This window comes from Panthera pardus, unplaced genomic scaffold (genome assembly GCF_024362965.1).
Source record: "Panthera pardus isolate Hobbes unplaced genomic scaffold, ASM2436296v1 HiC_scaffold_25, whole genome shotgun sequence".
Taxonomy (NCBI): Eukaryota; Metazoa; Chordata; class Mammalia; order Carnivora; family Felidae; genus Panthera; species Panthera pardus.
In genome coordinates this window covers 90,082,962-90,096,095 of record NW_026526821.1, presented here as the reverse complement: position 1 = coordinate 90,096,095, position 13,134 = coordinate 90,082,962, and the positions used below count along the sequence as shown (strand labels likewise).

General features: G+C 41.4%; 1 protein-coding gene across 1 annotated transcript in view; it reads left to right on the top strand.

Moving 5' to 3' along the window:
• Positions 1–13,134, top strand: part of M1AP (meiosis 1 associated protein) — a 63,803-nt gene that overhangs the window by 41,031 nt on the left and 9,638 nt on the right. The window contains exons 4-6 of the mRNA XM_053890860.1: positions 259–432; positions 4,394–4,556; positions 5,538–5,679. Of these exons, the coding sequence (XP_053746835.1) occupies positions 259–432; positions 4,394–4,556; positions 5,538–5,679 (479 nt within the window). The remainder of the gene's footprint in view (positions 1–258; positions 433–4,393; positions 4,557–5,537; positions 5,680–13,134) is intronic.

The following is a 13,134-nucleotide window of genomic DNA, read 5'->3' as shown; positions in this document are numbered from 1 at the left end:
CATAAGTTATTTAAATATTCCCCTATTGATGGGTATTTGAATTACTTCCTGTTTAGAGGCTTTAATTAATTGTTATTACAACAACGCTGACTGAACATCTTTGCATATGTGTCTGTGTATAGTAAGAATGGCTCTAAGCTAGATATCCAAAGGTAGAATTGGTGTGTTAAAAGATGGGTACATTTAAAATTTTGCATTTTTCAAGCTTTACAATTAAAGAATTAAATACTTTACCCATTAATCCCCTTTCTTCTGCAGAGAGTTCTGTCCTGGGAACTGACATTGACCTTCAGACCATAGACAATGATGTTGTCAGCATGGAGATTTTCTTCAAAGCCTGGCTACATAACAGTGGAACAGACCAAGAACATATCCATCTTCTTCTTCCTTCACGGTGTTTCAGCAACATTTCCAGAACCGGAGATGATTCAAGTACACAGCCCCAAAAGACATATTATATAGGTTATAATTATCTTAGTCTCAGATTAAGACTAGATTTGTGAGTCATCAGAATACGAGTAGTTGAGGTTTAGGGCTGTTCAGTGTAAGCACAAAGAATAAGAAAAGAACTTCTAAAAAGTGACCTCAGTTAGAAAACTGAACCTAATTAAGCCTAGATAGCAAGGGCCAGTTATTTAGGAGCAAAGAATTAGACACCTCAATAATAGGGCAGCACCTAAACTATATAAAAGCACAATGAATCATATATTTTTCTCAGGTTTTTCATTTTGAATTGTGGTAGATATTACTGACATAATAATTTGAGGCATACTGGTACCTCAACAATATCAACAAGGCCTATGAGAAGGTAGATAACCAAGTTTTTCTTCTTTTTTTTTTTTTAAGTTTATTTATTTATTTTGAGAGAGTGCATGTGCATGAGTTGGGGAGGGGCAGAGAGAGAGGGAGAGAGAGAGAGAATCCCAAACAGGCTCTGCCCTGTCAGCACAAAGCCTGACTCAGGCCTGATCCCACAAACCATGACATCATGACCTGAGCCAACCAAAATCAAGATTCCAGTGCTTAACCAACTGAGCCACCCAGGCACCCCGGTAAAAAACCAAGATTAAACCAAAATTAAATAGAGGTGTGCTAGATAAAGACACCTAATTGAGGTAAACTAAAGCAACTACAGAGGCAGGCCCCACAGAGGACAGCTAGTAGCCCAACTAGTAGAGGCGGGAGTTCTTTGAGAAAAATGGGTACAGCCTCCCACCCACAAAGGGGAAGACACATAGTGGTCCTTTCTTTCTGAGGATAGTCATCAGATCTTTACCCTCCCACCCCCATTTCATCCCAGAGCCTAGAATGCCTTTGATGACTTACCTTGATTTCAGTCTGTCTTTCCTTGGTGTATAAATCTTCTTCCCTGGACCTCCTTTCCACCCCTTATGTCCAAAGCTGGTGGTGCCAATTCCTCCCTGTCCCATCTTCTGGAATCCACTTTGTATATATTTTTCCCCAAACACTATATTACCTCCTCTCCTCCTGCATTATCCCATTTCATCTTCACCAACCACCACAAAGCAGGTACTATTACCATATGTCATTGAATCTAAGATGCTATCAACTATGAGATACACCATTACTTTATGTACCACTAAGAAAGAAAAACTGTCAATTAAACATGACATAAATCCTTTCTTGTCACTTAGAAATATTATTTTATCCTTACTGTGAAGTTAGGGTAGTAAATATTAGGAGTACGTACCTGGCCAATGGCAACTGTAAGAAACACATAGTATGTGAGGGGGGAGGGAGGAATGTGTTATACAATCAATTAAATACAATATTATCTCCCTGTTGTACAGAAGAGAAAACTGGTACGTAGAGAAATTAAACATTTTCCCAGGACCACACAAAAAAATTAATAGCAGAGCCAGAATTTGTAGCTAGGCAACTCCAGAGCCCACTCTTAACCCTACGATTAGAAATCTGTATTTTGTGCATTTGACTACTCACATTTCCTCTGTGCTTGACTTCTCCATTGTTAGGTCTCTGGGCTTTAGGACTGGAGAGCTGTGTTCATCTGGCTAAGATTCTCAACTCCGGTTATGATAAGAATCACCTTTTTATTAAGGAACTTTTAAAAGATACTGATGTCTGGGCCCTACCTCACACTAGTGAAATTGGGATCTTTGGAGATGGAACCCAGATACTGGTATTTTTAAAAAGTCCCTCATGTGATTCTTACTGAGAATTACTGGAACTGTTGTCTCAACAGTTCGGAAGCTCAGAAGGCTGTCAGCCCAGAGAACATTCATCAAACCCAGGTCTGTCTGCTTGTAGAACCAGGACCCTCACTTACTACACAACCCACCTCATGCTGGGCAGTTCTGAACAAAGATGCTGCCTCATGCTGGCACTTCTTTCATTAGGCGAGCTGGGGCCCTCCAAGGCCAGGAACTCCTGCATCCAGCCTTTCTTCAACTGTTGCACAGCACTTGCCCATGGTATTGTTGAGAGTTTCTCTACTTTTCCCCTCCCTCTTTCCATGGCTTTCGACACCTGGGTCAAAGCCAGAGTGTTTATCTCCATCTGCAGTCATTTTTTGGAAATGTGCAGGTCTTCAGGGTGCATGGCAGAACTTAGATCCAGACTCCGTAGCTCTTCTGCTGGAGAGGCCCAGCCTGGAACCCAGATGCCCAGGCACAATTGGAATGAGGTCTGGGAAAAGTAGGCCCCCTCCAGGGTGGGTGTGACCTACCTGAGAGTTTATACAACCACAGTAAAGACCATAGTGTGGTTATCCATTATTTAAAAAACTGATGCATTACCACACTGGATTTTTGGAAATGTGGCACACCATAAAAATGAAACAAAACAATACACACCCTGAGCTCTTCTCCTCTAGAATCTTCTGAGGACTGTTCCTCAGATGTTCACTTGGACTCCTTACCAGGTTTTTCGCCCACTCTACCTGCTTCTGTAGCTGGCCAGGGCCTCTCATACCCGCTCTCCAGGTGCTTCTCTCAGAGGCCTTCTGACAGAGTGCACAGTCAGCTTCACATGAGTGTCTTTTCTCCTTTCATGGGTTTCAGAGTCTGCCACCTCTGCATCTGGGTTCTGGGTGATGAGAAGCACACCTAATTCTAGACTCTAGTCCTGCTAAGACAGCTTTCCCAACTTTGGAACACTGTTGAGACTACAGTTCCAATAATTCTCAGTAAGAATCACATGAGGGACTTTTTAAAAATACGGGTATCTGGGTTCCATCCATCTCCAAAGATCTCAATTTCACTAGTGTGAGGTAGGGCCCAGACATCAGTATCTTTTAAAAGTTCCTTAATAAAAAGGTGATTCTTATCACAACCAGAGTTGAGAATCTTAGCCAGATGAACACAGCTCTCCAGTCCTAAAGCCCAAAAACCTAACAATGGAGAAGTCAGGCACAGAGGAAATGAGGGGAGTCATAGGCCAAGTCCCTCCTGCTGACTTCCTGGGCTCTGAGACATACCAGGCCAAGACCGTCTTACCCAGAATTAATGTCTACATCTGACTGCTGGGCCCAGGAGGGCCAGCTGAATCTGACATCTATTCTGCCATCCTATTTCTTTTTATGCATTATTTATACTTTCATTTTTACCTCATGTTTGTTAACAGTATTCAAACCTGGTATACATTTCATTGAAAAACTGTAATATCAAGGATTCGAGCCTAGTGCAACAGAACATGTACACTGTGGCATGTGAATGTACCTGCCAGAGCAGAACCTTACTACAGAAGAGCGTAATACCTTGATGAATAATTTATACCTAGATGAAGCCCCCTCAGAACTGTTGTCTGTTGCCACAGTGATGCTCTAAAAGGTTCTATGCTTGGGTTTCTTTGGGGAATTAAAAAATAAACTATTTCAGGGACTTATTCCTCCCCCTTCCCTGAATGTCCCTAGAAAGGCCCACAGAGAAATAGCAGCTGTCAGCTGACTCTCTGACTTCTGCTTTCCTGCTCTTCCTTCATCTGACCTATGGTCTTGCCAAAGCTTAGCCACAGGGAAGCAGCAGAGGCAAGATTTCCATCTGTGATTGCAGAGGGTGTCTGCATATCGTAGTATTAGCTGCTTCCTCCACAGAGGGCACATGCTCCTCTCAGACTGGATCACAAGCCAGGTCTCTTACTATGAGGCAACTGCTCAGCCAACCCAGAAGTAAAATAAGCAAAAATCATATCAGACCCAGAAAATAAGTTAACTATTGTATTGAGCAACACTGTAGGTCCAAACCTGCTCTGCCTTTCCAAACCAGTCATACTTTCCCCTTTCCACTCCCCTGCCTCCTCCCAAGCTTTGCTTGCCTGGTGGATGTGGAATGGGTAGCAGATGTTGTCTCTTAATCACATAGCCTGAGGTAGCTTGTGACAAACAATCCCTCCCCCAATGCCATTTTTATTGTAGTGTGCCTGAAATGTGATCTCCAAGAGCGACTTCTCAGCCCGTCCCTGCTCCCTGGCACAGCTGATGGCTCCTTGAGAATGGATGACCCCAAAGGAGACTTCAGCACACTTTACCAGATGGCCTCCCAGTCATCGGCCTCTTGTTACAAGCTCCGGGTGATCAAGTATGGGACAAGGGAACTTCCCCAATCCATGCAAATGCTTATTTATTCTCACTGGTTCCAACTAGGAAGTCCAGAGATAGAGGGCATCTCCAAGTGTCCCACAGATGGGAGTCAGTTCCAAAGCAGCAAGTACAGGTATGAGAGTGAAAGAGCAAGGTCAGGTTGCTCAGTATGTGGAGACAAATGGACAGATGGTGGAAGATGTGCCTCAGTAGGACATTCTAAAGGCTGGATGAGGATTGGAAATCCAGAAAGTCTCTGAACGTGGAGAAAAACAAGATCAGCAGTGTTTACCCATTTAGCAACTGTTTGTTGAATACCTTACTGTGTTTAGGCATCAGGACAGAGATCTGACCTCCAAGGAACAAAGGGTAGATAGGATCAACCCCTGCCTTGCCACTTCTCCAAGTACTAGAATTCCTCCCAGGGGAGCCAGTTCTCAGGGAGAATTAACAATGATGGCAAAGACCACTTTTTCTGCTTCCTGGTTCCTATCACAATGCCTGTGCACAAGTATCTGAGTAAGTTTATCCATGGGTTTGTGACCATAGATGCTGCTGGGGAACTTACTTAAATTTATTCTCTTCTTAAATGCATCCTCTGTCAGTACCTTGCTACAAGAAAGCCAGAACTGGGATGCAGATGGTTAGCATACTGTTGAGTTACAGGGTTATTGTAGCAGGGGTATTCTGGGAGTGACCCCAGAGAAGTCACTTGGAATGGAATGAGCTCAGGAGAAGTAATATCCGTCAGTCTACAGCCCTCATGATGGTTGCTTCACTCATTGATTAACAGGCTTTGAGAATCTACTATGTGCCAGATACCTTGCTAGGTGCTGGCCATGCTAAGGTGAATAATTCACAGGCCCTAACCCAAAGGATTTCACAACAGAGTCTTAGACATAAGCTGAGTTTAAGCTGATCTGGGGTCAAGGTTCTAGATACTGCTGAGGAGACTTTCACTGCCATTGTCTCTTGCCAGGGCTCTAAATTCCAGTGGGATCTGCGAGTCATTGACATATGGACTGCCCTTCATCCTCAGACCCACAAGCTGTTGGCAGCTGGACTGGGATGAGCTAGAGACAAATCAGCAGCATTTCCATGCTTTGTGTCACAGCCTGCTGGTGAGTATCCATGTTCCCAGGTAAGGAAGAAAAAGAGAGTTAAAGCACCAGCCATAGAAAAGTAGCTAACTTAATCCTGACCTGATCCCAAACCTGTCCCAGTTCTCAAGAGGACAGGAAAAAACTAGAAATACTCTGAAATGTGGATTAAATAGGACTTGCCTTTTTTGTTTCATGATATAGAGAATACTTCCTGAACTCAGTTACATGACACTAAACTCAAAAATCCCTAATTTAAATGGAAACAGGGCATTTTCCATATAATTAACTATGGTTTTGTTTTTTTTTTTAACGTTTATTTATCTTTGAGACAGAGAGAGACAGAGCATGAACGAGGGAGGGTCAGAGAGAGGGAGACACAGAATCTGAAACAGGCTCCAGGCTCTGAGCTGTCAGCACAGAGCCCGATGTGGGGCTCGAACTCAGCGGACCACGAAATCATGACCTGAGCCGAAGTCGGGCGCTTAACCGAATGAACCACCCATGCGCCCCTAATTAACTATGTTTTAACACTATTCTCTTTCTAACACCAGTCGGGAAATTATGGTTTATTTAAATGAATAACCCCTAGGCTGTGCCAGACATTTTGCTAAACTCTAGATACTCAATCGTAACATGATAGGCATTATCCATGGCCTCAAGAAACTTACTCTATAATAAAAGAGATAGAATTATATATATAATTATAATTTAGAAGTTAGGGGCACCTAGGTGGCTCAGTCAAATAAGCATCCAATTATTGATTCCTGCTCAGGTCATGATCTCATACTTCATGAGATCAAGGCCTGCATGGGGATACGCGCTGACACACAGAGCCTGCTTGGGACTCTCTCTCTCACTTTCCCCCTGCCCCTTCCCTGTCGTGCTCTCTCTCTTTCTCTCTCAAAATAAGTAAACATTTAAAAAATAATTTAGAAGAGCTTTATATAAGTTACATAAATATAAAAGTGTAATTACAGTAAAACCTTGGATTGCGAGTAACTTGTTCTGCGGGTATTCCGCAAGATGAGCAAACATTTCTAGTAAATTTTAACTTGATAAACAAGTGATGTTTTGCAGTATGAGTAGTATGTGATGCCGAATGTCACATGATCGCAACTAAGACAATGGTTCTTGAAGTTCACTTTGATATACAAGTGCTTTGGATTAGAAGCATGTTTCCAGAATGAATTATGCTTGCAAAACAAGTTTTTACTGTGTATATATGTATAAATACTTAATTGTGAGACGTTTATGAAGGAAAAGAAGAGGCTGCTGCAAGAAAGCCTCTCTGTGAAAGTGACATTTAAACTGAGACCTGGCAGTTTATGGGGTGGGAATTAGACAGGTGAAGGGCAGCAAGAACAACATGCTTGGGAAAGGCATGTGCAAAGACCCAAAGGCTGAAGAGAGCTGAGAGAAGAATCAAGAATGGAAAGACCACTGTGACTGAAACAAAGAAAGCAAGGGAGAGAGAGCCAAAAGGCGGGGCTGGAGAAGTGAGCAGCAGTCAAATCATGCAAAGTTTTGTAGGCCAAATTATAAGGACCTTGGACTTTAAGTACAGAAAGAAATCATAAGAAATTATTTGAGTTTTGAAAAAGATTACTTGCCAAACATTGGAAATGAACTGGCAGAAGCGAGAATGGGAACAAGAAAATGAGGTAGGAGGGCACTGCTGTAGTCTAGGCTTAGTCTAGAATGTTGGAAGCAAGATGGGAAAAGTAAACCAATTAAAGAAATATTTTAGGGACAGAGTCAGAACTTAGGGAAGGATTGGATGTAGGGAGTGAGGAAGAGGAAGGTATCACATAACTGCTTGGTTTCTGACTTGAATAACTAAGTGGATGCCCGATCCCTGAAATGGAAAAAAATAAAATAAAAGAGCACACACATGAAACACCTAGAAAGCAAAATAAAACAACTGCAAATATAATCGAGGACAAGCCTAACTATGAGTGGAAATAGAGCAATGGTTTGACCTAGTAGCGTATGGGTGATCAGGCCAGCACAGCAATGTGTCTCTTTCACTATCAGAAGCAGGTTTCTTTTTTCCTGTTTCAAAGCCCACACTCCCTTTTAGATCCGCCCACAGAGTTCCTGTTTCCTATCTGAAGAACACCCATCCCCTGTCTTTGCAGAGCAGAAACAACAGATATGTCCTGACTATCAGAGCCCAACAGCTCGGTTGACCATTTTACTCCACCCCATTCCTCAGGATCTCAATGATGCTACATCACTGGGGAGGAATTTCCCTCAAGTGGCTTCCCTACATTCTTACAGTGTGTGATCTTTCAAACAGACATTTGCATTTTAATATACTGCTAGAAGGAGTGTAAATTTTCTGGAAAGTGATAGCTACTTCAAAACTTTAATTCTATTGCTGAGAGTGTATGTAGCACAGGAAAACAATCAGAAAAGGGAACAAAGATATATATACCAGCATGCTTATCTCAGTGTTATTTACAATGGTAAAGAATTGGAAACAACCTAGATGTCCTAAAAAGAGGAAAGGTTAAATCGAAACAAGGGAAAGGTTATGGGAACAATAATTCAACCAAACAATGAAATATTATGTAGCCATTAAAAATGAGAATGGGGAAGAGTATTTTATCCCATCCTGGCTTACCTATATAAATCAGACTCTTCCTGCCTCTGAATTCGGTGTTTGGGCATCTAATATTTATTTATTTATTCAACAAATATTTCTTGAGCACTATATACCAAGTACCATTCTAGGGGCCAAAGAGACTTCTTTATCACTCGTCTATCATGGAAATGCACAAGTATGTGTTGACCCATCACTAACAGATACCCACATTTTGGGGCACTTACTAAGTGCTAGTCACTTAACCAAGTGCTTTGCATACTTTACCTCATTTAATCCTCACAATAATTCTCTGAGATAAGGATTGTTTTCCCTGTTTTTACCCATGTAAAAGACTGAAGTCTAAAGAGATGAAGTTTCTTACCAAAACGTGATCACATAGCTACCAAAGTGGCCAAGTCAGAATTTGAAACTAGTTCTTGACTACAAAGCCATGCTTTTAACTTCCTTGCTAAATTCCCTACTCTGGATGTAGCCAGATAAACACAGCATGCAACAGTGAGGCTGACTCTACCCTCAGCTAACACCCCATGCTTCTCAACTTAAATTCACTTAAAGTGACCAGTTACTTGTACTAGCTCCTCACCCATCTTGTGTTACTGTTCTCTCTACCATCTGTTTGTTCCACCCCACCAGATTAAAGAACACTCTCCTTTTCTGGAAAAGACAGAAGCAAAACAGTGTTTGAATGACTCTTCTTGCTTTTCACATGACATCTCCAAGCAGCAAAAATCCTGAAAGGCAGTGTGTTATAGAGGGGAGAATTCTCCACACGCCTCTTCTGATTCATTCAACAACAAATCTTTTTCCAGGACCTACTATGTGACAAGACCTTACTTAGAGCTTGAACCGCTCTGGACCCTGTATTTACGAGCTCTCAGCACTTCTCTAACTCCTTGGTTTTCTGGTGTTTCTTAGACCTTTTTCATAGGTTCTTTTAAAATCTGATGTCCTCAGTTCCCCATGTAAGTCTTGCCTTCTGTTTCTCACTGCAACATTTCCCCTCCAGCTAGCTTCTCATTCTGACTTTTGTCTTTCTGTTAATAGCAGTGCCACCGCTGTCTGCTCACCCAGGCTTGAAACCTCAGTCCCCTCCAGCCTTCTCACCCTTTACACCCACTTCATCACTAAGTCGAATCAATGTTCTTCTCATCAGGTGAGTTGCAACCGTCCTTGCCTTGGTGTTCCCACTGCTTGTTCTCACTAGGACTTCTTCAGTAAACTCCTAACTAGCTTCCCTACCTCCAATCTCTCCCTCTTGTAATTTTCTCTGTATGTTAGACCAGATTAATCTTCTTGAAGCACTCTCCTATCACATGTTTTTCAGTGGTGCCAATACCCAGCAACTTGTCTATTCTATCCTTATAGCATCTCTGCATGTATTTTGTCCTCTCATTTTTATCATCACTATCCTAGTTTGAAGGCTGTTTACCTCTTTCCTTTAATATTGCAATAATCTCTTGTCTCAATCCATTTAGTGTTCCCCTTGCCAGTTCATTTTATACACTGCCACCAGATTAATCTTCTTGCAACGTAGCACTGACCCTGCCACTCTTCAGCTTAAAGATAGTTTGTGGCTTACTATTGATTATACTTTAAAGTCCATATTCCTTAGCCAAGTATTCAGACTCCAGTCCATCTCTGAGCATTCCCTATCGTGCATCAGAGAGTCCAACCAAATTACTATACAAACTTTAAATTGCCCCACCTTTGAACCTTTATTCATATTGTCCCTTCTCCTCTTGCCATATGCTCAAACCCTACCCCATCCTGAAAGACTCAGCTCAAATGGTGCTTCTGCAATGAGGCCTTTCTGGATCTCTCTATTTTTCAAAAGACCTTTGTGTGCTGTATTTCCTTTTTTTAGGGAAAGCATGTTTCTGTTAGCTTTCCAAATACATGATCTAATGATTTGGATTAAAGTTTGTGATATAAGTCTGACTACCCAAACTCCAGGATAACATGGTTGCCTTTTCCTGTCATTCCTACCACTTTCCCATTTTATGAACTAATTTCTCAGCCTTAGTCAAATTTTAGGTTCAGAGTGGAAATTCTCCCTTTGTTATGTCTCTTTCTGGGGAGTTGAGGCAAGGCAGTTTTCTAATCTATTGTAGTAAAATTTAGTTTGTATTGTCCCATGAAAAGCATGGACTTTGGAATCAGATGGCCCTAGGTTCCTAACAGCTTCATTATTTCCCAACTGAGTGAATTCAGGTGATATACTTAACCTCTCTAACTATCAGTACATTCATTTATTTGAAACCCTAACAAATCTAGTGGCCCCATTTGGTTTAGCCTCTGTATAAACAGTATACAAAGAAGCACTATCCAGAGGCCAAAAAGTAATTTTAGAATTCATTTGTGCTTTCAAAGAACACCAAAGAGGAAATAGTTCATAACCCACAATGACATTTCTCAAATTTTCATCCTCCACTCCTCAATTATATCTAACCAGGAGTTATTCCAAAAGTCTTTCACACACACACACACACACACACACTTTACAAAAAACTAAAACTCTGTCTACATCACCAGTCCCTGTTCCTCTACCTTCTTCCTCCCTCTCTCAGCTATATACGTATTCTGTAGATTGGCTTACCCCTCTGGCATACTCCACCTCCTCCTCAGGTCCTGTCTCTGTCTTCTTATTTTTTAAAAAGATTTTATTTTTAAGTAATCTCTACACACCCAGTGTGAGGCTTGAACTCACAACCCCGAAATCAAGAGTCATATGCTTCACTGACTGAGCCAGCCAAGCACCCCTCTTTCTTCCTATTGGAAATATCCAGGGATAGAATTCACAAGGCTTCTCCTTTCATGAGTAGAAGTAGAGTGGGGGAGGACGAAAAAAGGGAGAAGGTGCATGACAGACACACATTAGTAAATCTTGTCCCTGTCACATGTTAAATAGAAACAACAAAATATATCTCATGTAGTTTTTAAGGTGATTGAATAATATTGCATGTTTAAATATGTCTGGCAAATGATTTGCACATGGTGGTTGCTTAGTAGTTCTATGATTTACATTTGTGTCTCTTTTTTTTAATAGTGTCTAATTCTCTGCAGATAGTCTCCATTTTTTCACCTATTTTCTTGAATATACTAATCATAGTTATTTTAGAGTTCTTGTATGCTGACCCCAATGCCTGGATCATCCATTTGTTTCAACTCTTTATTTTCTTTTGGTTTTTGGACATGTGGTTCTGTCTTTTGGTACAGCCAGTAATATTTTAATGAAAGATGCTCAATGTGTCTAAATAAGTTGCAGAGGCTCCAGTTGGCATTCCTATAGAGAGGGTCCATCCTGACCTGCCCTAGGCAGATAGGGTGGTGACAGAACATCCTATTCTACTCAGGAGCTGTACTGAGTCCAGGCTTGACTGCTTTCCTGCTAAGGCTCAGTCTACCCTGGCTTGCTCCTGGCCTTCCAGGATTTTCCACTGAAACCTGGTATATTATATGCATCCCCCTCCCTTGGAAAATCCCAACTCTAATCACTGTATCCTGAGTATGTTAAAATGCTTTGCTTCTAAAGGCTTTCTCCTTGGATATGTTTGCCTCCTGCTCCATGAAGCCCCAGTATTTGGTAAATGTGAAAAAAATGAGTGAAAAATTGGTTTGAGCACCCACCCCACACCTGCCTGGTCTCCACCTAAAGATCTGCTGGTTTCTCTGTTCCCTTGCAAGTGCCTCAGCAAGTACAAAGCCTAGATTCTCAGCTCCTACCAGCTGTCCCTCCAACTCAGAATCAACTTATGCCCTCAGGGTAAAAGCAGTTTTGATTTCCTCCTCTCTCTGGATTCTTCCCTCTCCAGAGACTTAGCTATCACTCGTTTTCACTGTCTCAGCACCTCCTGGCTGCCTTCATACAAATGGCTTCTGTATATTCCAGCTTTACTAGTTGTTTTAGGCAGGAGAGCCAGTCTGCCTCTGGCCATTCCATTCCACTCAGATGCAGAAGGAAATATTTGTTAAATGTTCATTCATTCCCCCACTTTGCATCCCTTATTTGGCTAGACAGCCTATAATACATTTTCTGGTTTACTCTCAGCCAGTTGGCTGGCTCCACCAAGTTCTCATTTTCAGGTTCCTGGGTTTCCTTACAAGCATGAGCATAGCTCAATTCATTCAATGCTGTCTCTTCCACTGCCCCTTCTTTTAGAATGGTTCTTCTGAACCAGGTCCACACTGCCATAATTAAATTCTAGTCATTAATACCAGCCCACCAGTCCTTATCAGCATCATAAATGTTGTATAACTTTTCTAATTACACTTTACACACACTCTAAACCTTAGTCAACTGCAGCCTTAAGTGTTATTCCATCCCCTGATTTTCTTACTGGAGAATTGACTGTTCTGTCCTTCTGTCCTCCTCATAGATTATTTTATTTGAGTATTTTACTTCCTTTTCCTCAAAAAAATGGCACTTCATCAGATAAGCAAGGCTCTTGATAAACCCATTCCCCAGCCCTTCCTGAAAGATATGTGCCATGCATCAATTCCCATAAATTTCACTCTTAGATCAGTCCAGACCACAAGAGAGCAATGTGTTTGTACTTCATTCTTGGGAACTTTTATAGATCTATATCTAAGAATTATTAAATTATTTTTAATTTAGCAAAATGTAATAAACATGATCTACTACTTAGTAGATGTTTAACTTAAAAAATTTAACACTTCTTGGTACTTACTGTGTGCCTGAAACCGTTCTAAACACTTCACAAATACTAATTTATATAATCTCCATAATCATCCTTTGAGGAATTATAATCTGTATTTTACAAATGAAGAAATTGAGGCCCATAGAGGTTAAAGTAGTTTTCCAAGATTACACAACTAGTAAATGGTAGAGCCAGGATGAAATCCAG